Source organism: Penicillium hordei, assembly GCF_028827395.1.
Source record: "Penicillium hordei strain IBT 12815 chromosome Unknown utg000003l_segment0_segment0, whole genome shotgun sequence".
Lineage (NCBI taxonomy): Eukaryota > Fungi > Ascomycota > Eurotiomycetes > Eurotiales > Aspergillaceae > Penicillium > Penicillium hordei.
This window is the reverse complement of record NW_026623144.1, coordinates 3346408-3370730: the sequence shown is the minus strand read 5'-3', so window position 1 is coordinate 3370730 and position 24323 is coordinate 3346408. Positions and strand designations below refer to the sequence as shown.

The window sequence follows — 24323 nt, the reverse complement described above, 5'->3', positions numbered from 1 at the left end:
GACCACAGTGCGAAGGTGAGATATAGAAGGAGAGAAAGAGGAATAATTCACAGAAAGCCCATCTGGAAACGGGGTAACAATTCTATTAAAAAGATCCCAATGGAACAAACAGTACAGGACTGACATGGCTGATGCCCAAGATGAAGTGCACGAGACCATGTCGCGACAGAGATAGTGGACAGAGACAACAGAGGGCATCCCTGGAAGAGGAACAGCAAATATTCCACAGAGAAAAAGAAATGATGGAGCCAGGCGAGTCGAACAGAGCTCTGTAAGGTACGGAAGCATAGGTATTACCAAAGTTTGCAGGGAAGATAGCGGCATGGGTCTAATGAAAAAAGAAAGGAAAAGTAGCGAGAAAGGACTGGGGTTCGTGGTCAATTCTTTCCGACTCGCCGAAGGTATCGAAAAGTGGAAGCAGGCTGATACGACAGCGCACAGAAGCAATGGTGATACGGAATCCTGCCTTTCGATGCCCTGAGGTTCAATCAGCGTCACCATTTGCCTCAAGAAGCCACGTTGAGGGTATGGGAGTGGACAGGCTATTCGAGGCACCCTATCGGAGAGGGGAAACCATTTGGCTCTCCTGATTTGACCGAAGTACAGCAAGTATAGCGGGGGGCGAAATCATCTCCCCGACTTTCCCTATACTTAGAATTGCGGAACAACTCTGTTCCCGTATAGGATCTTCCCGACTCGAATCAGGAAAGGGGGAAACTCTTTGTCTGCACGTTTGCTTCGTCAAACAAAGTCGGCAGGAGATTTCCCCGGGGGCCCAAAAAAAAAAAAGAAAAAAGAAAAAAAAGGAAAAAAAAGGGATTTGTTGTATGCAAGTAGCCGTGCAAATTGGTAAGGAACATGGAACATGGAACATGGATTGGGAATCCCCTCTAGGAAGTTCTGCATCCCTCAAGCTTCTCCCCGTTGGATTCATCCGGTGGGAAGAGGGGGCAGAAAGAGAGGGGGAAGAAAAGAGAGAGAAGGGACTGGTAGGGTGTACATCGATGTACGAACCACTGCTCTGGGGCAATTGAGATGAATTCCTTCGAGATTTGAAGTCTTCTAGGGGTAATCCCTGTCATGTCAATGTTGTACTGTGTTTGAATTTTATATTTTTATTTTGGCAATGCAAGTGAGTATCCGAGATGTTTGATTTGACGTGGCATTTACAGTCAAAGGGACTTTTGCCAAAAGAAAGAGAAAAAACAAAAAAAAAAACACAAAAACAAAATAGAAAGTGAAAGTGAAGTGAAAATGCAGAAGAAATGCAGAAGAAATGCAGAAGTGCAGAAGTGCAGAAGAAGTGCAGAAGTGGAAGTACAAGTTGTACAGGGGCGGGACGACAGGATGACATACGTTTGGCGGAAAAGGTGAGACACATCGGACCTTCATCGGACCCTCGCAGACAGTCCAAAACATATCTGGTGTCACTCTGCTTTCCCGATTTCTTTTTCTTTGTCGAGTCAACATTAAATCTATAGTTTATTACTATATACTATATACTATATACTATACAATAGTATGTAGACTATTCAAAGAACAAAAAATTAAAAAAACATATTAAACTGTATGTACTCAAGACAAATAGATATAGTTACATAGCATCCTGCCCCCTTGGTCAGATATGCTTGAAAAAAAAAAAAGAGAAAGAAAAGAAAAGAAGAGAAGCATAAATTCATGACATCGGCCGAATCATCAGGGCCAATGGGAGTCTTCACGTCGTAAGTTCGTGTATGGGCTTTGGGTTAGTACATGTACATGCAGGTCAAAAAAAAAAAGCAGGCGACCCCTGTCCGGAAAAAAAAAAAAAAAAAAGAAAAAAAGCGGATGCAGACGTCAAATCTGACATTTTATGCTGATCCCCGGTCAAAGGTCACTAAATCGCGGATAATCCATTTCCAATGATTATCATGATCGCCTCGATCGAATACCCATTTGTCAACCTTGCGTCTCCACTTGTCTTCTTCTGCCCGTTGTCGTCGAATGAATTCTGGGCCGACATCAAATTCTTCGGTCATAGGCCCTTCATCGGAGGATTCACCGGCACTTATATCATCCCCAACTGCTGGGAATTGGCCCTCGATCACTCCGGAATTTCGTCCATTGATTGTGCTGATTTTGTCATCCAAGTCGTCTAGACCGGCAAACACGTCGTCTTCCTCGGCACCTCCAAGAGATGCTCGGAGCCAACACATACGATGTGGATCGAAGACCATCCCACCAACGGTCTGCACATTCTGCATCGCGCCAACGTTGGTGATGAGAGCCGGTGCAGGTTTGGGTGATTTGGGAGTGGCATCAAATTCTTGAACCAAATTTTCGTTTCCTTCCCAACGGAAATTGGTTGGGTTGTAACGCATACCCCTCACAGCTGAAAACGGTTAATAAACCGGGGAGAAAATAAAATCATGTAAATCGAAAGATCGGAGATGTGGCTTACATTTGGCATCCTGCACCCCGGATCCCATGGGCTTGATCAAGTGCGGCTTGGATGTGGATTTGGAATTCGGTTTACCTTTCCGGCTTCTGATCGTTGCAGACGCCGGAGGAATCCTTGAAATAGGTTGGGACTTCCAGTTGGAGTTAAAGGTCGAAAGAGGATTCGGTTCACGGGCTTTCGAGTTAACAGCCATGGATGCAATGCGTTGTTCCCTTGCATTTCTAGATGCATTTGTATCTCGCGCAAACCTAGGGGTTGGACTGCGCAATTTGGAGGTTGATGGGGATGTTAAAGATGGAGCAGGGGATTCGTCATGTGGAGGATCAATCCGGCTCTGGCTGAGTCTGGCGCGGACGGACCTTGGAGCACCTCGACCGGTAGGGGTTTTGACGAACTTGCTCTCGGCCAGAACCGATGTAGATAGGTCATCGAACGACTCCAACTCCGTTCCATCCCCAAAATTGCGTCTTTTAGCGGGACGTGTGATGGTACGTTTGGTAGAACCGAGAGAGTCCGCGCTTGGGTCGCCAAACCCAGCACGGAATGGCTCATTGCGAGTTGGCCGGGAGAGTCGAGAGACTGTCCCCTGCGGACTAAGAAGTCCACCGGAGCTATCTGAATTTGTACGACGTGACGAGCGATACCCCTTCACACTGGCATGGTGTGATTGGGATTCGGATACACCAGCCGGCATAAATGGCACCTGTGGCCTACGACCTAGCGACCTCGCATCAGTTGCGGGGAGATCCACCGGTGTTTTAGGTCTGGTAGAAGGAAGGCGGACTGGACGATCGACCGGTGGTCGTTGGGAAGCGGTCATTGAAGGTGTGGAGGAGCCTAAGCCACGAAGCGATGGCAGGGATCGCTTGGTCTTCAAACGCCTAACTGAAGGGTTACCCTCGCCACCCTGGGCAATGTCTCGAGAATTGCGAGACCCGAGTAGCCGTCGACCGGAGAGTGTAGGAGTCGGCGATGTCGGATTAGCGCTAGGAGCTGGGAGACTTGAGGTTGACGATTGAGACGAATGCCCTAGACGCGATTGGGATGTTCGAAATTTGGAAAGAGGCGCACCACTTTCTGACACGGTCTCAAGGTGGGTTGAATGGGTGCGATCATGACCAGACAAGCGTGGGATGCGAGTCCGTGGAGATCCTGTCGCACTGGTGAATGTGAGTGTTGTTGCAGATCGACGAGTTGGGCTGGATGGCCGTTCTGTCTTGCACTTTATGTTGGGATTTAGAGCGGGTTTTCCAAAGGAGAAAGCCTTCTCGTTGTCGATATCAATGCCAGAAAAGAAGTCATCAGCGTCAGAAGGAATATGATCCACCTGACGCTCTTCCGCTTCAACATTCTCGGCCTGGGCAGTCTGTCGCTTCTGCAGAGAAGCACCGAAATCGAGGGGACCATCGGGAATGACGATACCGTCGAGGCCATCGTCTTCACTTTCCGCCGTCAGACAGCTTGAAACACTGGGGCTGGCGATGGACATAGAAGAACTGGGCACTGAACGACCATCCCTTGCAGTACCACCAACTCGTACACCGATACTTCCCTCAGACCACTCAAGATCGAAGTCCTCCAAAGTGGGACTGGAAACGTAGAAATTTGCTTTTCGATGGGATAATTCGAGAGGTTGATGATTGGCAGGAAGCTCAAAATCCTGATTGAAGTCGTCATCTGCTTCTTGTTCAACATTGGAACCACTGCCAACATTGCCAATGTTCAACTTCTTCGGAGATCGTGAAGTTGGGGCTTTTAGGGTTGTGATATCTCGGCTTTCCAGACTATCATTGTCATCTTGGAAGGTGTCATATGGTCGCAAGGTAGATTGCAAACGCGTCGAGAATTCGTCGTCCCAAGATGGTGAGGCCGTGGATTTCACTGGACTGGTAGCAGCGGAGCTCAAATTTAGAAGGGAGTCGGGAAACATTGTTTCTCGAGGAATTTTGAGCTGTAACAGGGTTTCAGGACCCGGGAGCTCAACGTCTTCTGACCAGTCATCAACAAAAGTTTGCTTAGTCTTTCGAGTTGACAAGCGCTTGATCGTGCCCCCAATGAGAGCCGACTTAGGGATATCTGGAGGGATGGGGATGCCCGCAGTCTTGGCCGAAGCAATGGCATCTTCTTTTGCAAATTCATCGTTGTCATAGAGCGGTACCTGCCAGTCTTCGTCGCCCGCATTAGAGTCAATATCCGAGCGAGCAGAACGTCGAGAGGAGATAGAATCTCGGTGCCCGAAGGGCCGAAATGACGAGTTTGTTATGGACCCCGCGCTGGATGCGGTGCGAATGTGAATATCCTCGCCGAACTGCAAGTCGTCGTCATCATCCCAGCATTCAATCGGCTCGTCGGTATCCGGCCGTAGGTGGATTGGTAAAGATTCCATGATCGGCGAAGCGAATTGGTTGAAGGCGCACAGAGAACACGGAGGTCATGGGATGGTTACAGGCGTCCAAAAGTGGTTGTATTTAAGTGGCAGACTCAGTGCTTTGCGACACTGGTGAGAGTTCAGGGGGTGCGAACATGAGCGTCATTCCGTGTCGGTTGGTAGGGACGAAAGATAGGAGCGAGTGAGAAGCACGGTTTCACTGTTGATGGTAGCGTGACAAGTGAGCTCGGATACCGCAACACGGGTGGTTGGAGTAATAAGCTCAATTAAAGGGCTTGCTCTAGAGTCGATTTCGCCGAATTAGACCAAGCGGGTTGGTTCACTAGGCGACCTGATAAATGCCAGGTCCTCATCCATAAACATTCACTAGAGGAGGACACTTTAGCATTGGACACCCCAAGACACTTGATTCTGACCGCTGATATTCGGGGGAATTCAAGGAATCAAAAGAACTTGATTGTGAAGATAAAGAGGAGACAGGGGGAAAAAGACGTCTCGGTTGTGGCTGGATCTCAGATTCCTCGTGGAGGAGAGGAAGAACGTGACGGGGGCCCCGTACTGGTAATGTATCCATGTATTCATTTCACCTGGGATATTCAGTGGAGACAGCGTACTTCCAAGTGTGCAGTACGTATGTTATACAAAGCCATTACATGTAATTAACAGAACATTGTTGTCCACTCAATACATGTATTTATATAGGACCGTTTGTACATAGTAGGTACTTACTACAGGTTCCGAGTGATATTGCAGAGCTATGTAGATACATAATCTACAAGAGGTTTGCAGTTTCATACAGATGTAATAGCTATGGTATTGATATGGTATGTACATTTCGCACCGTTTTAATATGTGGAGACCCGGTATCTGCTACCTTCCACGTAACTACATAACACAGTACCGTAACTCGTATGTTATATCCACTTGAGTTCTGTTGCCTTAGGATATGACTTGTGTTACCTACATTGAAATATACATTTAGGCAATTAACATCTCATCTCCCAATAGCAATACTCTCTCTTCTTTCTCTATAACCTCTACCTCCCCCGTTCTTCTCACCCGATAGTTACCTGAGTCTTCATTTCCAAATATGCCATCTCCTGTTTCAACCGACCCTCGAATCTTGCGGTTTCCTAGATCTGACGAGACTGGGTCTTTTGTACTCGTCCATGTCTCATGTACCGGCCCTGCGCCGCTTGATCTGGCCTTAACGGCTACTGAGGGGGAATCGCCCTATATTAGCTTCGGTGGGTCGTCGCAGAATGAAGTTTGAAAGTCATGAGCTCATGTCGCGCAGTGAAACAAACACGCCTGAAAGACCTTCAGGCAAAGAATTACCAAGGATCGAATGATGAATGGGTTAAAACTGTGTCTCTCATTCTGGGACAATGTTCTGCTCCGCCTGATGAGCCGGATTGGGCCACTGGCCTGGAAGCTTCGGCCAGTATATCGGGGTTTGACGAAGATAAGGAAATTGTGATCACGATACGGAAGCGAGTGCAGACCATCACAGTTCGTGTTCCACGCCGCCAGGTTATATGTATACATATGATACCCCTACTGACACTAATATAGCAACGCATGGGTGCTATTACCCTCAAGCAAGACGATGAACAAGCCGTCGAGCTTTTTGAATGGACAGGAATCACTGCGGCTAGAGCTCACGCGCTAGAGGAACAAGTATCTAGCCTGACTGGCCGTTATCGCCTTGCCGAAGACACTATCCATAGATTGAATGAACAGCTTGAGGAGCTGATGCATGCGAAAACCGAACATGAGAATCGACTGGTGGCCAATTTTGTGCAAGTCTTGAATGAAAAAAAGCTTAAAATCCGCAACCAGCAACGTCTTCTGGCATCAGCTACTGTGGATGCCACTAAAGGTAGGTAGCATAAGACAGAGAAACCTGGATATCCTGACTAAATATCGATAGTCTCCGAGATACAAGCTAGCATTCCCGAAGAGTCACACGGAACCGCTGAGAAATTCCATTCGGCAAAGAGAAGTGCTCGGAAGATGAGCGACACAGATAACTCTGATGGGTTCGAACAAATGGACATTGATCCAATAAAGACCGATCGAGGTACCTCCAATAATCAAGACACCGATGACGAGGAGCCTTCGACCCCTCATCCTTTGGACGACGAACAAAACAATAGCACGACCGATGATGATTCGTCACAGGGTGAATCTGCCCAGCTGAAGCGAGTCTCCCCGGCGAAAGATACCGCGCCGCCTCGAAGAGATTTGCCATTTGCTAAAAGGGCCGGTGGGCCTATCAAGAGGACTGCTCCAACCCAGCCCAGCGAAGATGCTGAAGAAACTGCGGGAGAGACGGATGATGATGAGCTCTAAACTGGCCAACCGAAACAAGGTGGATAAAGTGGTTCAACAGAGTGAGGCACAGTTCGGCCTACTAGTTGGGAGTTCCTCTTTTGACTCCATAAGCCTGTATATAGATAGATATGTATATAACTAAGCAATGTTGACTCCTTGACTTTGCAATACACCTATACATGGATATCTCTGTGTTTGTCTTTCATTCTTTTTCCCTCTCCTGTTCTTGCCGTTGGGGTATCCCCGGCCACAACCACCACCAACACCCCTAAAGTCTTTCTCATTTCGTTACTACCATAGGAATGAATACTCAACTCTCAACTATACTTTCCCTTTCGAAAGCTGCTAGGTACCGAATTATGAAAGTAGCACAGATTCATCATCTCCGACGCCCATGGACTCGAAATTTTGGGGGTTCAGTCTTTTATGTACAAGGCAACCACTACCGATTAATCCCAGGCGACACCGGAGAATGGCGAAGAGGTCAACAGGAACCGGAAGGGTGTTCAAGATGATAGGGAAAAACACAGAGGATGGAAAGGAAACAGTACATCAAGAGGGAAATTTAAGATGTGGTACAATAAAAACGCCTGCAACCATTAGAGAAACACAGAATGAGGCCAGAATAGACCCCGATCTAGCCATACAAAGCCTGAGGAGACATTTCTCCTGCGGCCATGAAGTTGGTCTCAGGGTTTCCAGTGGCCTTGGCAGCGGAGGCGCGGGCCATGGTGGGCGAACTAAAGCAGAGTTAGCAATGCAAATAGATGAATGCTAAAATGATGGAATGGGGGTTTTACCTTCTGGAGATAGCGTCAGTGAAGAAGAAGTCTTCGATCACCTTCTTGAAAGGAGCCCCAGTAGCGGGAGATCCCTTGTTCTGGTCCACAAGTTGGACCTTGCTCAACGAGCCAACCGAGGTCGGCTCAACAACGTCGTAGCGACGCATGACCGGGCTGATCTCCTCCATGCGGTCGCGAAGAGCCTCAATATCATCATAAGGGAGAGGAGCACCGAGGAATTCGCTAGTGGCACGGATGATCTTCCAGTCATCACGAGCTGCACCGGGGAGAGAAGTGGCAGCACGAGTAACTTGCACGCGACCTTCTGTGTTGATGTATGTGCCTGACTTCTCGGTGTATGCAGCGCCGGGGAGAACGACATCAGCGAGTTGAGCACCGCGATCACCGTGGTGTCCCTGGTAGACGACAAAGGCATCCTTCGGGATCTCGCTTTGGGTAATCTCATCTGCACCCAAAAGCCACACCATCTTGGGGGTAGTCTGAGCAACCTGGGAAGATGGTGCAGTGAAGCCAACTTCATAGGCACCAGCCCGAGACGCCGCACGCTGGAGGACATTGTAGCCCTGCCATTCAGGGGTAATGAAGTTGCTTGCATTCTTCTCCACGAAACCACCGACAGCCTCGAAGATTGCCTTGGCATCGGGATGCTCTGCAGCAGCGCTACCCACAATAATCATTGGCCGTTTGGCTCCGGCAAGCTTCTTGCCAAATTCTCCAGACAACGCGGATTTCAAAGAAGAGACATCAGTGCCCAAATGGTTCAAGTCAAATGTGCTCTCAAACTCCTCACCGACAAGTCCAACCTCAAGATCAGATCTAATGTACTGCTTCCGGATGCGAGCGTTAAGAACTGCGGCTTCGTGACGAGGGTTTGTTGCAACCAAGAGGATTGCATCTGCCTCCTCGATTCCATAGATCTTGGAATTAAACAGGTAGTTGGAACGGACATCGATACCGTGAGCAATGGGGGCACCACCTCCAGGCTGATCCAGGGCAAAGTTGTCAGAGCCAAGCTTGTTTGCCAGGTCCTTCATGGCAACGAGCGACTCAGTATCAATCAAGTGCCCAGCAACGGCCTTGAACTCATTGGCCTGTGGCTGCAGCTTCTGGTGAGCAGATGAGATCTCCGTTAGAGCCTGTTCCCAAGTGGCAGGAACGAATTTGCCCTCCCGGCGAATGAGCGGCGTTGTGAGCCGTTGGGTCTTCAACCCATCGCATGCGAACCGCGACTTGTCATTGATCCATTCCTCGTTAATATCGTCATTCAATCGCGGGACAACCCGCATCACTTCCAGGCCTCTGCTATCAATCCGGATGTTAGAGCCAAGCGCGTCAAGGACATCGATGGATTCGGTGTGCTTGAGCTCCCATGGACGTGCCCGGAAAGCATAAGGCTTCGAAGTTAGTGCACCGACAGGGCAGAGGTCAATGACATTGCCTGAGAGTTCTGAGTTGAGGTTCTGCTCGAGGTAGGTTCCAATCTGCATGTCGTTTCCGCGACCGGCAGTTCCCAGTTCCGGGGCACCGGCGACGTCGTTCATGAATCGGACACAACGAGTGCAGTGGATGCATCGATTCATTGAGGTCTTTACCAGTGGTCCGATGTTCTTATCCTCCACGGCACGCTTTCCACCGGTTTCATGGAATCGACCTCGATCAGCACCGTAACGCATCGACTGGTCTTGGAGATCACACTCCCCTCCTTGGTCGCAGACAGGGCAATCGAGGGGATGGTTGGCGAGAAGGAACTCCATGACACCCTCTCTTGCCTTGTGAACCAGTGGTGAATTCGTTTTTACCACCATACCGGGTTGTACCGGCCAAGCACACGAGGCCACCGGCTTTGGGGCACGCTCGACTTCGACGAGGCACATACGACCTATATTTTCGGTTAGTGTACGACGATCAATGGCATAGGATGAGGGAGTATGGGTTGCACGTACAGTTTCCTGCAACCAAAAGTTTTCTTAAGGGACTGGTGTTAGCAAAAACAATGTGTCACTCGACCGAAGGCACATACTCGTGGTAACAATATCTAGTACATGTTAGTACTGCAAGCAAATTAGATTCATGAAGTGTTGCCATACCTGGGAACCGTTGCGCCTGCCTGCTCACAGGCCTGGATAAGAGCCGAGCCAGCTTTGGGGAGATGTGAGTGAAGGTTCAATGAGTTATCTCGCGGGAGTATTTACCTTCTACTGACACCTTTTTGCCATCTAGAGAAACGAGCCATCAGTTAATCGATCAATTTGGATGGACTAGACCAAGATTAGACTTACCAATGGTGAGTTCCACCTCAGCCGCGCGAGGGGCTGTCGTCGCGAAGGTCCGGGGGGTGACCTTAGGAACCCGGAGGGACCGGGCGGCCGCACGAAACAGCTGCGGCCGCATCATTGGAAGGAGAACAGAGATGTGAGGGTGGGGGATAAAGTGGAGGAGGGCGAGGGAGTAGGATCCTGGTGACGGTTGGGAGTTCAGAGAGCACTTTGCATCGGAATCTGCGGTTCTAAGGTTACATAATGGGAGTGCTGACCATCATTTTGCTGACTAAGGACAACGGTAAATGGGCTCACTGGGATTGGCTCGATAGACTCGGTTAGGCGGATAAACTTCCGCTCCGGGTTCCCTTAAAAGGCCACCATTTCTCCCCCTTTTCTCCCTTTTCCTTCAATTAAATTGTTTCAGGGCATCATTTATTGTAGGAGGCAGGCAATTTCCCTGTTCCTATTTCCTCTACAGCATGTCCCAAGAGCAGAATTGCACCGTAGCTGGAGCTGTCAAGGGTTCGCCTGATTATGACTTTGTTCCTTACCAACGGTAGCTACATCCCGAGATACTTCTCCTTGTATATATACTGTAATGATTTTGTACATTGTTCAATACAATACTTCTATTCATCCTATTATATTCTGGGATTTACCCGTAATACTGCTAGATCACATCTATTAAAATTTCGGGTGGTAATCTGAATGATGGTGTATCCTATGTGCAACGAAAGTCCTATATCTGGGGTGACTGGAAAGAATGCTCTGTGCGTCCTAGATATGATACACCACAACAAGAGGAATGGATAGTAACGCAAAGGCTCTTCCGAGCAGCACATCGCTTCCATGATATCATACACCGAACTAATAAAATACAAATGCTAAGCTGCAGCTTGGGAATCACTAACCTGCCAAGTGGATTCTTGTTTGGTCCCTGGTAGCCAAGTACGAGAAACACTGGCTCCTCTTGGTCGAGCATACCCAGGCCCATCGTCTTCCTTCTTGGAGTTGTTTGCTGCAGCATGGAAGTTGTTGGGGGCAGCTTCAAAGGGCCTCCCCGCGGGGAAGGCATAACCATTAGAATCCCACGGCTTGTTTGAGTGTCGTACATTCATTGGAAGAATGGACTGTTCGGCGCGGAAATGATCCGTGTTTGCCCTTTGGTCAGCTACATCGTCATGGCTATTGCGATCGTAAAGGTAGAGGCCCACAAAAGTGAGACCAATGCCAAATGCTTGAATCGAGGTGGTCGAGCTCCCAAACCATATAATCGCTACCACGATCACAAACACACGCTTAACCAATGATGCAACTGAATAGGACACGGGAGAAACCATTGACAGCAACACAAAGGCCAGGATGTTTTGGGCAAAGTGTGAGACCCCGTTAAACACAAACTCAAGAGAAAGAGCACCGTGGTCCAATGAGCCTTGCTTACCCGATAGCGATATCACACCATCATGAATGAAATCAGATACTAGCGGGTAACCCTCAGTGACAAACCAAATAGGCAGAGTGAGGAAAAAAGCCAGCCCGGAGCAATAGCAAAGCAAGTTGAGTTTGTCTAACTTCCGCCGCCCCGGGTTTTGCATGTCTGGTTCTGCACGGTCTGCCTCGTTGAATAGCTTCTTCGAGAATATGTTCTGCGAGACAAACACAAGAGCTGCACCAAATGCGCAAAAAATACCGAAGAAATTTGTAGACACTCCGGTCGAGCATGCAAGCATCACACCCAGAGTCAGAGGGATAAGAGACAAATAGGTCGCCCGGGCATATCGAATGCGAAACAGGATTCGGTATGCTAGAACTGTGAAGAGAGGTGAAAGGCCCTTGATGGTGTGGACCAAAGATACGGGGATTTGCGCAGTGGCCATAGAGCTCAGAATATGACCGGCCAATTGAAACACTGCGAGGGGCAAGGCTGTGGAAATCACGTCACGGGATGGGTAGCGAATTCCATGTTGAAGGATCGGGATAATTTGTCTCAACCGAGGTATAACTGTGGAGAGGTACACCAATAGCAAACACCAAAAGGAGACAAATGCAAATTGAATCATGGTCAATGTTATCGGCATCGGAAGGGCGTTCAATATCGATTTCGAGGATGTGTTTGTGAGGGCAGAGGTCAGATACCAAACGAGGCAGAGAGCCTTGAGACAATGTGTTAGCGAGCGCCGTTGTTGAAGGGGGTTTTCTCTAGGTGTGGAATTTTCAAAACACGAATCAACATACAGTGAGTCGGTAAGAGACTGGGGCGCGAAGTGCTTCGGCCAATTCATGAGCATTGGCACTCATACTGCCATTGCGTGTTCTGATTGTCGTAATAGCTTCGCTGATGCTCTTTCGTGGGCGGAGTTTGGGATTCCGTAATGATCCGTTCGCATACTCTCGCGAGTAAAGGTTTGCTTTTCGGGGTTCCCAGAGCTCCTTCGGGGCATATTTCACCGAGGCGCTTCGGTTTGGACGAGTGGACCCCGCGACGGTGTCGAAGGTGTCTTCGTAAGGCGGAAATTTGTCTATCGGGCTGCTCGTTGATTGAGGAACGGAGGATTTGGTTGGGATTTGCAATTCGGCCTGGCGCATGGAGGCGCGTCGCCCATGACCGGTTACTGTGGTTGTAGCCATCTTCCACAACCCGGAACGTCTAGACTATCTTTCAGAGACGTCAATTCCCCGGACCCTCGAAAAGAATCCGCACTAGGTGTCACTTACCCGAGAGGGGCGAGAAAGCAGCTGCGGAGAGGCAATCCGCTCAATGGTTTCCGGTGAGGATATGTGTCCGCTTCACTGATCAATGAAGGGAAAAAAGGCGGGTTGGTTCGCCGGTTTGTCGATGACGAATCTCCTTGGGCGAATGAGCGTCGAGTATAGAAACACACGCTTTCGGCGAAGCGCAAGCGATGAAATGATATGTGGATATACCTAGTGAATACCTAGGCATATGTCAGACAAAGGAATTGTTGGGGGAAATATAAGTTTTGAGATGATGTCCCCATAATAACTTGCAACGCGACCACGGATAGACATGCAATTTGATTTTCATGTACGGAGTACCGCCACTTACATTACGGGAAGTTGATAACTAATGAGGAAGTACATACGGGGTACACCCCTCTGGAGTATCCGCATGCGCAGGGGTATGGCTATTCCTAATGCATAGCAATCTCTACTATATCATTCATCATTCCCCATCTACAGGTTCTATAATAAAAAATCTCCCTTGTTCCGTCTTCGTATATACGGCTCTTCTCCATTACGCGTCATCTAGGTCACGTGGTGTGGACCCTGATCTGCATGCAATGTCTTGGCTTTGGGAGTTAGGGCAGGGAGTCTTTAGCTCTGATAGAGATACGGAGTACAAAGTACCTTGTACAAGAATCCGTATCGTAGCTGCTTATGTAGCCTCTGTCCTTGGCCATGTAGAACTATAGTAATCTGGTCAATTTAGCTCCAGATGATATTATACATCCCCCTGCTCGGTAACTATTATAGCTCGGAATATGAAGTAAGCAACCATCGAATGTAGAATATGGTGAAACCTTGGAAGTCTCATACTATTAACTCTATAAAGTGCCGTTCCTATCTATTAATAAGATGCAAGGCGGTGTGGGTATACGAAACAACTGTTCCATGTATGTTGTATATAACCTTCCAAAGACACATGTAGATCAATCTTGGATCTATCCAATCTGACCTTGGGGAAAAGGTATTGGATATGATGTCCACTAAATAGATTTGATATACTAGAAGATACCTTGGGTATAGACCTCATACTATAATACATATGTATACAACACATCCATGGATCTATGCCGAATTGGGTAGTCCATGGCATATCTATATGGAAGGTTCTCTGGTTCTCTTCTGACTCTGTTCCTTCCTCGGTCTCTTGTTTCCTTTCCTCTGCTCCCTCTCTCTGTCTCATATCCCAACTTATTCTCCCACCCTCCAGCCCCAATCTCGTCTCTTCTCATCCACTACTTCCTCATCTCCAAAAGTTCCCTTATGTTTACCGTCATCTCACAAGAATCTGCTCGGAATCCTTTTCGTTGCATGTAAACTCACTTGGTTTCCAACGAGCCTGTCTATCCACACCTTCACGCAGCGACTTCATTAATTCTGTTCCTCTCTGTTCCTTACTGTCTCCATCTCTGGTTTTGTTTCTGTTTCACTTTTAATCTCTCCCAGTTGACAACATGTCTACCCTCAGCGGACCTTCAACACTTGGTCGAATGGGCAATGGAGGACGTTTTGCCTCCAATGATGCCGTTGATGTGCGAAATCTCTCTTTTGGACACGAATCATCGGTATGTTTCTGGGGAGACAACTTTGAATCAAATTTCCAGCACACTAACCAAATTGGCTGTGGCAGAGCCATCAGAACTCGATTACTCATTACAGTTCTTCCGATGCGGCTGAAATATCCCGACATGGAAAGTTACAGGCCTTGTCTAATGAAGGGCTTGAGCACTCGGCGAGCAAGGTACGTGGTTTCCTGTGGCATTAGCTCACGCATGTGTATGTGTCTATAATCTCACAATCCCAGAAGCAGAAGCTAGATCATATCAAAGTTGAATCGTTGAACGGACAAACTTCGGATCTTGACAGAATACTGACAAAGATCTCTCCCAAGACAAACCCCCTTCCACGTTCTGAAACCGATCGCTCTTCTGTTTTGTCCCAAATCACCCCGGCCACAACAGTGCCGGCTTTAACCCTCACTGAATCCACAAATCCTTACCCCCAGGAAGACAGAACGGTAGAGCTGCTTCGCCTTAAGCATGAACTCCTTGCTGCAAATTCCAAAATTGCTCTACAGGAGCAAGAGCTTGCCCAAACCCGTGTGATAAAACATACCTTGGATCAAGCCCTTGGTTCACCCTCAGAGGCTGATTTCGGTAGCCGCGAAATTACAGAGCAGACCATTAGTCACCCACAGAATGCTTTTAATGCATCGAGCTCTGCATTCGCTCAGTTTCAAGATGCGTGGGGTGCTCAAGACGATTCGCAATCCGATGTCTCGGATCCATTGTCCACAGGAGCTTACAACAGATCTCGCGCGCTCTGGGCCCATAATGAGCCTACCACAGACAGAGAATACGGAGAAAGCCTTTCAGGCACCAGCAGCTCTACGAGCCAGGACCCAAATCGGTTCTGGGGAGTCTCCAATGTGTATCCTCCGTTTGCCGGTCCACCGTCTCTGCAATCACAAAGACCACACTCGGGGTCCTCGGCTAGTTCATGTGGATTCTATTCACGGCCCATTGGTGAACAGATGTTGTATCCCCCAGGACCCATCACCGGTGCTCGTCGCTCCATCACCCAAAACAGTAGGGGTGGATCACTATTTCCAATCCAGTCTACCCCTTGGGGTGAATTTGCTTCCGGGTCTTCCAGTGAGCAGACTGCTAAGTCACCTGCTTCGCCGAAGAGACCCCCGAGCACCTTCCAGCAGGTCGGGCTTTACTCTGTGCCCCCTTACCCCCCTCGACCAATTGGAAGCCCCCTCTCACCCACTGCGTCCGAATTTACAGGTACCAACACGAGTGAAACCACATGGACTAACTCGGTAAGAGATAATCATGTGCGTCGTATTTGCATTCATTCTAACTCCTGTCAGATGAGTGGCAATTCCATCCAGACATACATTTCACCACTTGAACCACTCAATTACCGACGCCTGCTTGACAAGAATGTGTCGTGTGATTGGAAGTACATTGTAGACAAGATCATCTGCAACAACGACCAACAAGCTTCAATTTTCTTACAGCAAAAGCTGAAAGTCGGCACGACTGAGCAAAAATACGCCATTATCGAGTCAATTGTGCATCAAGCCTACCCACTCATGGTCAACCGCTTTGGAAATTTCCTCATACAACGCTGCTTTGAACATGGAACTCCAGAGCAAGTCGTCGCCATCGCGAATGCGATTAGAGGAAACACGCTAAATCTCAGCATGGATGCGTTTGGATGCCATGTGGTCCAAAAGGCTTTTGACTGCGTTTCAGAGGAGCATAAAGCTATCATGGTACATGAACTTCTCCGCAGAATTCCTGAGACGGTAGTCCATCGATATGCATGCCACGTTTGGCAGAAACTCTTTGAGCTCCGGTGGAGTGGCGAGCCTCCGCAGGTGATGGCCAAAGTAAATGAGGCACTACGCGGAATGTGGCATGAGGTCGCCCTTGGAGAGACAGGAAGTCTGGTCGTCCAAAACATCTTTGAAAATTGTGTAGAGGAGGAAAAGGTGAGATTCCCCATTAACCTAACCCGCTACGATACACATCAACCCCCCCTCCCCCTTTTCTCGCTGTCCTACCTCTCCATTGGCCCTTTATATTGATTATACTAATGCTAATCTTTTATAGCGACCGGCAATCGAAGAAGTACTAGCGAAGATCGATGTACTTGCTCATGGACAATTCGGGAATTGGTGCATTCAACACATCTGCGAGCACGGTGCTCCCCATGATAAGAGCCGAGCTGTTGAGCATGTTCTTCGCTGGGCTGTGGATTACAGCATGGATCAGTTTGCATCTAAGATTGTGGAAAAATGCCTCAAGATTGGCGGCACGGAGTTCATGGATCATTATCTCTCTCGTGTCTGCACTGGCCGATCTGACCGACCTCGCATGCCATTGATCGATAGTAAGTTGCCCAAGCTTTGATACCATGAGAAGGTATTAATTTGTTTTCAGTAGCAGGTGACCAGTATGGGAACTATCTCATTCAGTGGATTTTGATGAATGCCGCGCCTCATCAACGAGAGCTCGTGGCCAGTCACATTCGGTACTGTTCTCTGACGGTTCATTTTCTAATTCGAGTGGTCTGAAATCTAACCCGATTCAACTAGGAAACATATGGTCTCCCTTCGTGGCTCCAAATTTGGCTCTCGCGTGGCTATGCTTTGCTGCAACCCATCTCACGCTACACGCCCTGGTCCTGGGGCTGGAATGCAAATCGGACGTTTCAACAATTTCAACGAAGACAAATTTACCACCACAGGCCAGTCCGGTGGTGGTCGTTTCGGCCGCGGACATCAATGGGGACCCCATTATGCGCCACTTCGTTGAGTCTGTCCCTTAATACTTCATATTCACTTTTATCGCCATGCAAAAAGAAAGACAAAAAAAAAGAGACACCTCCCCTCTTCCTCTCAGAATCAGAACCAACAACAAAGAAGAAAAAGTATCACTTAAGCATCCAACCCCTTCTGCTTACAGGCAGACAGTCTAGTCTTTGCCAGTTTGCCTGATCGTGTCATCAATACCTGTTGACCCAGTTCCAAATTACCCAATCATTTCTGTGTTCCAATATTGCGACTTATCACTGCTTGCCGATTTATTCATTTGGCTTGCTATCCCCAGTGGCTATCATTTCATTCAATCGTATAGATTGAGGATTGGGGAGTGTCACGTTAATTTTCTTGAAGAAAATCGTATTGTTATTATCCAAATTCTATTCCATTCAAATATTTAAATCAGGAACCTCAGGTGGACAGAACAGAATTTCAGGGAGCAGCACTTGCAGTTTCATCGGAGGCAGTTACCACTTCATCCTTCTCCCAGGGTTTCCGTCGCCGTGGTTTCTCGCTGGAAATATCGTGGCCACCGAGCACCGTGTCTGGGATGTCTTGGATCCCGGGTATTGGTTGTCCCGTAGTGATAAGTTCCACAATGTGCGCAAACGATGATGGATAAGCAGGTTCAGGATTTGTGGAACTTTCAGGCTCGAATGTGCTTGGGTCCGATGCTTTGGAGATTTGCGAGTTTGTATTATCTAGCCCTTGGGGCTCCGTTGTCCGCGCAGCCAACCATGATTTGAAAGCGCCGAAGTCAATAGGCGGAGTGAGCTTTTCTTTCCTATACTTAGGTCAGTACCTAAACTATTATTCTGCGCAGGCATTCCCAGCATACCGTGAGAAAAAGAAACATTTTGCTTGCAGGACAAGGTCGTCATCCCGGTTCATCTCCACCTCGGTGGCGGGGGTGTCGGGGTGACCAAGGATTATTGAGAGGCCATTTGCAAACTCGGGATCCGATATGAATGAGTAAGAATGTAGCCTTTCAAAGACCTGAGCTTCTGAAGGTTGTACCATTGTCTGATGAAGAATACACACAAAGGTCTGGGATGCGGAGGATGTGGAGGATGCGTGGGGCAATCTAATCTAAGCTAGCCAGGTGCCCAGGGGTAGCCGAGGCTCATCTGCTCTTGTGCATTCTCCAATTATTTGCTCCACACCTTTTCTACTTCCCTCAAAAATAGTAAAGTCACATGGTACTTGCGAGAAAATTCGTATTTGATATATATAGACGCCTTACCTCCCTCCCATATGCTACCTTTGGGCTTGTGAACAGAAAAATCCAGGTATATCTTGCGACGCCAAACCATGCAATATTGAGATAATTCCACGCCCTAGACCGTAATATCCATCCCTCCTGATGTTGGGTTGGCTGCCCCAGAGTGCAGTGATGTACTTTTACTTTGACAGCCGGGACAGTTGTGCACAACCTCATGGGCAAAGAGATCGCAGTCGATACAAAAGTGATTATGACATGCGGTACACTCGTAGCGACTGCTCACACTCATTCCCTTAGTCTGGTTCTCTGCCATTTGCCAGTGATCCTCCCGAGGCACAAGCGGAAAGGAAAGACCACAGGCAAAGCAAGCAGAGCTTCGCGAGGCTCGACGCCACGGCACCTCGACCCAGTTGATCAATGGAAATAGGTGATGATACGATCGTGCCAGATGAGTTGAAAGGATCAACGTGAGCCCACAAGATGGGCATTCGGCAGGAAGACTACACACTTTGCTGTTGCATCGTGAGCAAAGATAGCCTCCTCGTGACGGCTTTGAATGGCACGCGCAGAGCGAAGGACTGGACTCCACTGTACGAGAAGGGAACCCCATCATCAGCAATGAGCTTGCAGATTCTTTCTGTGAGTAGGCAGCCGGGGGTGTAGTCACGTCCATCATCAGCTCCCGAAAGTGCTGCTCATTCAGTGCTACACCATATGCTGTTTCATCACCACCATTGGTTTTTGCACAAAGTTCCCGGCAAATTGCAACCTGGGCTGCGAGCCCCACGATACCAACCCGGATTTTGTCGCCAATCAGGGTATCTATCGTTTGGTGGATGTCTCCAGGATCGGAGGAAAGGAGGGAACCATATATAAATAGTATCTCTCGAGTGCCATGGCTAGGCGTATGGCTAAATTCACTGGTTAGTTTCGTTCGAATCCACCCCCCAGGCTACATGTGGCTGGTGTAAAGACGTACAAAAGAGCACCCCGTGCCATCTCCAACCCATTCTGAAGACTAGGCAACCCTTTCGGATCCTGTGTTTTGAGGGCTTGGATGGCTGTGAGGTGTTCTGTTGGATTACCACTCATGTCACTGACTCGGAGGGCGAGACCATCTCTCAATCCGAGGACACCAAGCTGGGAGATGGGATTTTGTTCAAAAAATTCTCTCACGAATTCCTGAGCATATCGGAGAGTCAACAAGTATCTTGTGGGTCGCAAGTCCTTCTCGGACATGGATTGTGAAAGATCCAGAATTAGGATGAGATGTCGAATGATACCGCGCTGTAGTGGTGTTGTATCTTTCAAGAGCCTGGACAACCGATATACATTTCAGCGAGAAGATATGGACGCTGTAAGCGGAAGAGACTGACCTTTTTCGTTTTCCAGCCTCCAACAGACCTTCGACCGTGGAATTGATGGTACCGTCTGCACCTTCCACCAATGTCTCCCAGGTTCTGGATAGCTCCCATTCCGCACCTCCGCGTTGCTTTCTTTTAGCTCGCGGATTATCGCCCCGAGTCACCTGTAAATCATCTTCATCTTCTGTTACCTCACCCACATATTCTTCATCGGAGTCGGCCATGTTCGTACGTAAGAGTGGAGAGAGAAAGAGAGACACAAGAGAGGATCCAAACGGAAGACCGAAAATGGTCCAAGCTTCCGACGGAGCTCCGTTGGAGAATATCCTCCCTATCTCTCACTCTTCACCGAGTCGCAGGTCGCAAGTCGCAAGTCGCAATCCATTTCAAACCAAACTACGGAGTACCTTTTTTTTTAAAAAAAAAAAAAAAATCCGACGATAGCCGTAGAGGGTTAAACTAGAATCCCCCCGATGTGGGGAAGAAGGTCCATTTGTGCTGGCGTAGCAGTTCAAGTTCTCCGTCCAGTCACTGTCCGCCCTACCCCTCCTCTTCTTTCTCGCACACTACATAAACTGTCTCTTTCGCATTCTCCTCGACTGCGACCTCGACTGCCTACACCTGCTGCCACATTAGATCTGAGTTCCCCTCCCGTTAGGCATTGTTCTGCCGAAGTCCGCATGATGGCGTCTCAAGAACGAGAGACACTTCCTGACGTGTGAGTGATGCCCCGCTTGGGTTACTCTGTGCCTCTTTCCACCCTTTTCTTTCGTTTCCCACGTTTGAGACCTCGCTATATTTCTGATCTACAGTATTGGAAACTGACATGACAACAGGGCTAAGCCTATCAACTACCACGTCTCTCTTTTCGACCTGCAGTTCGGTGGTTCATGGGAATACAAGGGCGCGTTGAAGATCGACCTCAAAGTCACCCATGCTACTAGCGAGATTGTGCTGAACTCGAAGGAGATCGAAGTACAAAATGCTGAGATATTGGGGAAAGATGGTACGTGTAAGAGCATGTCATTCGTATGATATGGAAGGGGGCGGGGGGGGGGAACGAAGCTAATACCGGTCTTCTTGTCATAGGGAGCCAATTGGCCAAAGCATTCGGAATCACCTACGACAAGCAATCGGAGCGCGTTTCCCTCGCTTTCTCGCAAGAGATTGCACCGGCAGAAGTTGTGCTTTCCATCAACTTTACGGGCACCATGAACAACGCCATGGCTGGCTTCTACCGCTCGAAGTATAAGCCCGTCGGAGAGCCATCTGCCGACACCCCTAAGGAGGATGACTTTTACTACATGCTAAGCACTCAATTTGAGTCCTGCGACGCACGAAGGGCATTCCCTTGTTTTGATGAGCCAAACTTGAAATCCACCTTCGATTTCGAGATTGAAGTCCCCAAGGGACAAACTGCACTGAGCAACATGCCTGTTCAATCCGAAAGAGACGGAAGCAAGCCCGGTTTGAAAGTTGTCACGTTCGAGAAGACACCGGTGATGAGCACCTATCTTTTGGCCTGGGCAGTTGGTGACTTCGAATATGTTGAGGCTATGACCGAGCGCAAATACCAGGGCAAGAGTATTCCCGTTCGAGTTTACACCACTCGGGGCCTTCAAGACCAGGCTCGTTTTGCACTAGAATGTGCTCACCGTACGGTTGACTATTTCTCGGAAGTCTTCGAGATTGAATACCCCCTCCCCAAGGCTGATCTCCTGGCTGTTCACGAATTTGTGAGTAACCATGTATTCCCCATGAGTTCCAAGCTTTTTATTTGAGCTAATTGTGCGTCTCTAGGCCATGGGTGCCATGGAGAACTGGGGTCTTGTGACCTATCGAACGACCGCTGTTCTCTTTGATGAAGGAAAATCGGACAACCGCTACAAGAACCGCATTGCTTATGTTGTAGCTCACGGTCAGTCCCTGTATTCATTTAATCCCTGGGTATCTAGGTGTCAACATAGCTTTGGTATCTGACTCACTTTATAGAGCTGGCTCACCAGTGGTTTGGCAACCTTGTCACCATGGACTGGTGGAATGAGTTGTGGCTGAATGAGGGATTCGCAACCTGGGTCGGTTGGCTTGCCGTTGATCATTTCTATCCTGGTGAGCTTTGTTCGCTTCTAGCCGATGAGCGCCTGACGCAGTATCTAATGTGCAATCAGAGTGGAATGTTTGGTCTCAGTTTGTCGTACGGAATGCCCGAGGTAATATCCATCATGTTAAGACCAATATTGACGTTCCCCCAGGCTGAAGGCGTGCAACAAGCATTTCACCTCGACTCGCTCCGCGCTTCCCACCCTATCGAAGTTCCCGTTCGGAACGCCCTCGAAGTCGACCAAATTTTTGACCATATTAGCTACCTGAAGGGAAGCTCTGTCATTCGCATGCTGAGTGTTCACCTTGGCAGAGAGACTTTCTTGCGTGGAGTTGCGGACTATCTCAAATCCCATGCATATGGTAGGGCGTCAAGGAAGAAGATTTGGGGGAACATCTGCTGAGTGATTATAGGAAATGCAACTACAAATGACCTGTGGTCCGCGTTGAGTAAAGCCTCTGGTCAGGACGTGCATTCTTTCATGGTAAGTAAACACCCAACCCTTGTGTCTTTGTTTGGGTCTTTGTTTGGTCGAATCGAGATCTAACTGTTCTACCCTAGGATCCCTGGATTCGCAAGATCGGTTTCCCGGTTGTCACCGTGGCAGAGGAACCCGGTCAGATCACCGTTAGCCAGAATCGATTCTTGTCTACCGGCGACGTGAAGCCAGAGGAGAATGAGACAAAATGGTGGATTCCTCTCGGCATCAAATCTGGCCCGGAACTGGCTACCGTTGACACCCGTGCTCTGACCTCAAAATCAGACACCGTTGGAGGAATTGGGGAGGACTCTTTTTACAAGATCAACAAGGACCTGTCTGGGTTCTACCGAACCAACTACCCTCCTCTGCATCTGGCAAAGCTGGGTCAGTCGCTTGATCTCCTGAGCACCGAGGACAAGATCGGTTTGCTGGGTGACGCAGCTGCGCTTGCAGTCTCTGGCGAGGGCACTACGCCCGCCTTGTTGACTCTTTTGGAAGGATTCAAGGACGAACAGAATTATCTGTGAGTAACACCTCCTTATGGTCCTTTGCTGTAATTTTCTGATCTCTCGTTTTGCAGTGTTTGGTCCCAAGTATCTGCGTCCCTGGCGAACCTTCGGTCGGTTTTCTCACAAAACGAGAGAGTGGCCGAGGGGTTGAAACGGTTTACCCTCAAGCTGGCTTCCCCAGCGGCAGAACGGATTGGCTGGGAGTTCAAGCCCGATGAGGACTACCTCATTGTGCAGCTTCGGAAGCTGCTCATTGCAATGGCCTGTAATGCGGGTCATGAAGGGTGAGATATTTTCCCTCGTCTCCGAATGTCGTTAAACACTCTCTAATACAGTCTTGGTACTTCATAGATTTGTCTCGGAGGCCAAGCGCCGTTTTGATCTCTGGGCGAGCGGAAAAGATACCAATGCCATTCATACTAATCTGCGGTCAGTGATTTTCAGCGTCAATGTGTCTGAGGGCGGCCATAAGGAATACGATGCCGTTAAGGAGGAGTATATCCGAACCGACTCTGTGGATGGTAAAGAGATCTGCCTGTCTGCACTTGGACGCACAAAGGATGCTTCTCTGGTGAAGGACTACTTGAACTTCGTGTTTTCAGATAAGGTGGCTATTCAGGACATCCACAGTGGTGCCGTATCTCTGGCTGCCAACTCGAAGGTCCGGAATTTGCTATGGGAGTACATCAAGGACAACTGGACTGCTGTCGAAACACGACTATCATTTAACAATGTTGTGTTTGAGCGCTTTGTCCGTATGGGTCTATCAAAGTTCGCCGATCACCGGATCAGTGACGACATTGCGTCTTTCTTCAAGGACAAGGAAACGGGGGCCTATGACCGTGCGCTCGTGATTGTCTCGGACAACATTCGAACGAATGCATCCTATAAGGAGCGTGAAGAGGCGTTGGTTCTCGAATGGCTGCAGGCACACGGTTACGCATAAATGCGCATCTACAACATACGAACTTGGTAGCTTTATGATTTTTTTAACAATAATAATTGTTCAACTAAACTGGTTTTTGGGGAGGTCGGCCTTGATACAATGTAAAAGGGGGATTCTGGATTCTAGATTCTTTAGATCATTGGTCCAGTACCCACGAGGCTGAGTTTATGCACGGGATAACAACAGTTGAGCAGGTGATTTCGGATATGGGAAGTGTAATCAAGTATAGAATGCCCCTTGTGATAGATACATCTGTAAAAAGAGAAACATAATCCAAAGAAGAGGCAAATATATAGAAAATATACATATACAAAATATACAAAATATACAAAAATCCAAGAAGTGGTTGTGACGTGAAACAAAGCTGCGCATCAGGTGCGTCTGCCTCC

At 48.5% G+C, this 24323-nt stretch overlaps 8 protein-coding genes across 8 annotated transcripts; 3 read left to right on the top strand and 5 right to left on the bottom strand.

The window, feature by feature from the left end:
- Positions 1 to 1850: 1850 nt before the first annotated feature.
- Positions 1851 to 4826, bottom strand: N7537_006504 (putative cytokinesis regulator (Byr4); the record flags this gene model as incomplete). The annotated part of the gene is made up of 2 exons (XM_056897561.1): positions 1851 to 2371; positions 2441 to 4826. The coding sequence occupies 2 exons, from the start codon at positions 4824 to 4826 to the stop codon at positions 1851 to 1853; spliced, it is 2907 nt and encodes a 968-aa protein (XP_056753346.1).
- A 1093-nt stretch (positions 4827 to 5919) lies between these two features.
- On the top strand, positions 5920 to 7184 carry N7537_006503 (uncharacterized protein; the record flags this gene model as incomplete). The annotated part of the gene is made up of 4 exons (XM_056897560.1): positions 5920 to 6076; positions 6127 to 6341; positions 6405 to 6711; positions 6763 to 7184. 4 exons carry the CDS (start codon positions 5920 to 5922, stop codon positions 7182 to 7184), a joined length of 1101 nt encoding a protein of 366 aa, XP_056753345.1.
- Positions 7185 to 7803: 619 nt separating this feature from the next.
- Positions 7804 to 10360, bottom strand: N7537_006502 (putative NADH-ubiquinone oxidoreductase, subunit G; the record flags this gene model as incomplete). The annotated part of the gene is made up of 7 exons (XM_056897559.1): positions 7804 to 7906; positions 7967 to 9848; positions 9913 to 9935; positions 9990 to 10004; positions 10057 to 10108; positions 10162 to 10185; positions 10249 to 10360. The coding sequence occupies 7 exons, from the start codon at positions 10358 to 10360 to the stop codon at positions 7804 to 7806; spliced, it is 2211 nt and encodes a 736-aa protein (XP_056753344.1).
- Positions 10361 to 11114: 754 nt separating this feature from the next.
- On the bottom strand, positions 11115 to 12858 carry N7537_006501 (putative ER to Golgi transport protein (Sly41); the record flags this gene model as incomplete). Its single annotated transcript, XM_056897558.1, has 2 exons — positions 11115 to 12383; positions 12466 to 12858. 2 exons carry the CDS (start codon positions 12856 to 12858, stop codon positions 11115 to 11117), a joined length of 1662 nt encoding a protein of 553 aa, XP_056753343.1.
- Positions 12859 to 14429: 1571 nt separating this feature from the next.
- N7537_006500 (Pumilio-family RNA binding repeat-containing protein) lies at positions 14430 to 17306 on the top strand (the record flags this gene model as incomplete). The annotated part of the gene is made up of 7 exons (XM_056897557.1): positions 14430 to 14540; positions 14606 to 14716; positions 14780 to 15802; positions 15854 to 16480; positions 16602 to 16881; positions 16932 to 17022; positions 17087 to 17306. The coding sequence occupies 7 exons, from the start codon at positions 14430 to 14432 to the stop codon at positions 17304 to 17306; spliced, it is 2463 nt and encodes an 820-aa protein (XP_056753342.1).
- Positions 17307 to 17743: 437 nt separating this feature from the next.
- On the bottom strand, positions 17744 to 18331 carry N7537_006499 (DUF5572 domain-containing protein; the record flags this gene model as incomplete). The annotated part of the gene is made up of 2 exons (XM_056897556.1): positions 17744 to 18095; positions 18150 to 18331. The coding sequence occupies 2 exons, from the start codon at positions 18329 to 18331 to the stop codon at positions 17744 to 17746; spliced, it is 534 nt and encodes a 177-aa protein (XP_056753341.1).
- Positions 18332 to 18648: 317 nt separating this feature from the next.
- Positions 18649 to 20121, bottom strand: N7537_006498 (TFIIH/NER complex subunit SSL1; the record flags this gene model as incomplete). Its single annotated transcript, XM_056897555.1, has 3 exons — positions 18649 to 19444; positions 19513 to 19848; positions 19910 to 20121. 3 exons carry the CDS (start codon positions 20119 to 20121, stop codon positions 18649 to 18651), a joined length of 1344 nt encoding a protein of 447 aa, XP_056753340.1.
- Positions 20122 to 20580: 459 nt separating this feature from the next.
- On the top strand, positions 20581 to 23934 carry N7537_006497 (M1 family metallopeptidase; the record flags this gene model as incomplete). Its single annotated transcript, XM_056897554.1, has 11 exons — positions 20581 to 20615; positions 20734 to 20903; positions 20987 to 21633; positions 21698 to 21815; positions 21890 to 22006; positions 22066 to 22091; positions 22150 to 22360; positions 22412 to 22482; positions 22560 to 23002; positions 23060 to 23272; positions 23340 to 23934. The coding sequence occupies 11 exons, from the start codon at positions 20581 to 20583 to the stop codon at positions 23932 to 23934; spliced, it is 2646 nt and encodes an 881-aa protein (XP_056753339.1).
- Between the last annotated feature and the right edge of the window lie 389 nt (positions 23935 to 24323).